The 3,758-nt window shown below is 43.8% G+C and overlaps 1 protein-coding gene across 1 annotated transcript in view; it reads right to left on the reverse strand.

Annotated features, from left to right (window-relative positions):
• Positions 1-274: 274 nt before the first annotated feature.
• The window catches only part of LOC110485496 (transcription factor MafG), a 35,899-nt gene continuing 32,415 nt past the window's right edge, over positions 275-3,758 (reverse strand). The window contains exon 4 of the mRNA XM_036948148.1: positions 275-3,481. Within this exon, the coding sequence (XP_036804043.1) occupies positions 3,008-3,481 (474 nt within the window). The 3' untranslated portion in view covers positions 275-3,007. The remainder of the gene's footprint in view (positions 3,482-3,758) is intronic.

The raw sequence follows: 3,758 nt of genomic DNA on the forward strand, positions 1-3,758 counted from the left end.
CCTAAATGCCAGATGTGTGAGTTTCAACGGTAAAGAGATAAGGAAAGGGTTCTTTCTTATCAAACCTTTTCAGTCGAGATTTGCAGCACTCTGTACTTTCTCGGTTGATCAAACCATCAGTGCAACCATTCCTGTGGCTTTAACAGTTTCTGTACTTTTAACACACCCCCCCCCCCCTTCCTCCTCCCTTTCCCCCCCTTCCCCCCCCCCCCCTTTCCTCCTCCCTTTCCCCCCCTTTCCTCCTACCCCCCCTTTCCTCCTCCCTTTCCCCCCCTTTCCTCCTCACTTTCCCCCTCTTTCCTCCTCGCTTTCCCCCGCTTTCCTCCCCATTTAGTTACTGTGTGTAAAGAGAGAGAGAGCATTCCCATCTACTGCACAGCAGTAACTTCCATTAAAGCCTATGGCAGGGTTTCCCCAACCTATTGTGAAGATGAAGCAAAACATATTCAATACTGTCTGGGTTTGATATCTAGTTAACGGCAATATAAGGGTGATTATAAAACCATGTGGAAATTGGTCATTTGTACTCTAGAAGTTGCGGACAATTCAACTAAGTACCCAAATAACAAAATAACCTACGTGGGTAATGGACAGGCAAAAAAATGCTGTAACAAACCTCATGTCTGTGGGAAAAGCCTGCTTTCAGACAGACCAAACCAAACCCAGCCCACAGAATTATACTGACCAGTAGAATGGGAATGGACCATCTCGGTACTGGGGAACTTGCATTGTATAATTCTTGAATGACAGGATCTCTATGACCCAACATAAACAGATAGCAGACAACAGTGTTACTTCCCTGGCATTTACAGAATAGGATAAACAAACAAACGAAAACATCGGCAATGCAGTCTGCATTAAACACATCCATAACATATAAATTATATACAGAGCAAATAAAATAATTGTATAAATCACGTCACAAAAATAGAACTTATCCAAAGAGCACGGGTGATGTAATCGTAGGCCCATATCCCAGTCGTTACACCCTTGCAGTAGTTTGGGTATCCTAGGAAACGCTGTATCTTGGTAACGCTGTATCTTGGTAACGCTGTATCTCTTTATTCTCCCAGTTTGTCGAACTCATTTGGAATATTCAGGCTTTTATACATTTAGACATTTTATTGAGTTGCTAAATAAACCGTTCCTATTCAGAGAGACGTAATTTATGTAATGCATGTTTATAACACATTAATAACACGTGTATTAAGTATTAATAAACATCAATTAATACAACCACCACTGTTACATAGGGATATGGGCAGAGCATAGGTACCTTCGACTACATCACCCGTTTTAAATTAAAACAGCATCACGTATCCATAACAACAACACAGTGAACAATAATATTGATCATTACCTCGTCACGTACTGTACATGACAACGTCACACCACCACGCGCTAGCCTCACGGTCACCATAACAACCACACGCGCCTAGTCACTAGAAAGACAAAGCTATCAACTTCAATAGTTAAGCCACTTTTGGTACAATTGCAAAAAAGAGGAAATATCAAACCATTTTTACCTTGAATATTTTTTAAAGGTCTTTTATAAATAATGTAAAGATACTCTATGTCATTTATAAAATTCAAGATGTGACCATATGTAGACAAAGAATCCTTTGAAGAATACGTAACATCACTCACACTGATATGGTAAAACTTGTGAGAATTACACCCAACTAACAGATTGAACAGTCCACTGTTTTAAAAACTGAAAATAAAAATGATGAAAATAATGATAATAATGATGAAAATAATTATTTTGACAGTTGAAATATTGGCCATGTCAACAAAATACCTCATAGTCATAGTAACGTTAGTATGTTATTGCCATTCCCAAAAAACAAAACAAAATCAAATCTAACAATAAATTAGAAAAACATTCAAATTTACTATATTTCAATTCTATACATTTTTGACTAAAATGTTGATTTTTCAGTTCGTTTTTGAATGGAGTAATTGCCTAGTCACATAAACACGTGTCAGTCAATGTAATCCCGATAGCTAATTCTACAGTATAGTACACAAGTCCCAGACAGACAGGAACAGGACAACACTTGGCGATTAGATGCCTAGACCCCTCTGGCCTGTATGGAGATTGGTAATATGGTGATAATTGGTCAGTGCATAACATTAAGCACAGGTGAACACACCTGTGATAAAACACAACCTCTTTAGGCCTCCCGAGTGGCGTCATTACAGACCAAGGGCGCACAGGTGGCCCATCGTGCTCTAGCGACTCCTTGTGGTGGGCCGGGCGCCTGCAGGCTGACTTCGGTCGGCAGTTGTACTGTGTTTCCTCAGACACATTGGTGCGGCTGGCTTCTGGTTCTTGGCAGGGTCATGTTTCGGAGGACGCATGGCTCTCGACCTTCGCCTCTCCCAAGTCCGTACGGAGTTTCAGCGATGGGACAAGACTGTACCTTCCAATTGGGGAGAAAAAAGGGTGAAAAGTTCCAAAATAACCAAAACCTCTTCCTGAAGACCCTCACTTTTCTGAAAGTATCTTGTCTCTCTTGTGCAATGAGCAGTTACAAAATACAATTCTCTGTCATTTTTATGATAAAATATGAAATAAATTGACGGCTCTGCAAGCTGTTTCTGCAAAACAAGGAAGTGCCTGTGACTACGGAAGCCCGTTGGGTAACAAATAGTTGTTTTCAGAGAAAACACAGCCAAATAGGATGATACCAAAACGAAAGTCGGCCACGGATGAAGTTCACAGTATTCCATGACACAACACACGCATAACTACATTACATACAAATTACAACTTTGGACCTCGTGTACAACAGTTACAAAATAACAGTAGAAACACGGTAATTACTATCCAGGGTGTGATATTTTCTCAAAGGGGGGCCACCTCACCTGATTAAATTCTGTCCTGTGCTCAATGACGATGCACTGACCAATGGTTTCATTTTTAAATAGTCCTAATTAGCTTCATCTCCTCCTCTCCCTTCCCTCCCTTTTCCCTCTCATCCCTCCTTGACCCAGCCCGCTACTAAGACCGCGCGTCCGTTTTCGACTTCACTATCGTGATGACACTCGTCGCCGCCACTTTCCCCGGTATGAGTGGCCCGTTCACAGACCCGACCCCACCACCTCCCCTCTGACCCCCGACCCCTAACCCCACTCCCGGGCTCCTCGCCACAGTCCTTGCAAAACTCTGTAGCGCCTCGTACTTCGACCTCAGGTGATCGAGCTCCGCCCTCATGCTGGCGTTCTCCGACGCCAACTTATCCACTTCCTGTTGAAGCTGTGACTTCTGCTTCTCCAACTCCTCCTTTTGGGTGACCCGTTTGACCCGGCAGCTGGCGGCGTAGCCACGGTTCTTCAGGGTGCGCCGGCGCTGTTTAAGCTGCAGGATCTCATCCTTGGTGAGCCCGCGGAGGTGCTGGTTGAGCTCCCGGACGGACATAGTCACCAGCTCATCATCTGTCAGGGTGGTCCCATTCTCCCCCGGCTCCCTCTTCACCTGAGGGGAGGGGAGGGAGGAGAGGGGGAGGGAGAGAGGGAGGTGAGTTAGGAAGAAGACATGGAGAGGCCGTAGTACACGTGTCAAACTCATTCCACGGAGGTCCTTGTGTCTGCAAGTTTTCGCTCTACCCTTGTACTTGATTGATGAATTAAGGTCACTAATTAGTAAAGAACTCCCCTCACCTGGTTGTCTAGGTCTTAATTGAAAAAAAGGAAAAAAAAACACTTGGCCCTCAGTGGAATGAGTTTGACACCTCTGCAGTAGCCGGTAAGAG

Source organism: Oncorhynchus mykiss, chromosome 17 (assembly GCF_013265735.2).
Source record: "Oncorhynchus mykiss isolate Arlee chromosome 17, USDA_OmykA_1.1, whole genome shotgun sequence".
Taxonomy (NCBI): Eukaryota; Metazoa; Chordata; class Actinopteri; order Salmoniformes; family Salmonidae; genus Oncorhynchus; species Oncorhynchus mykiss.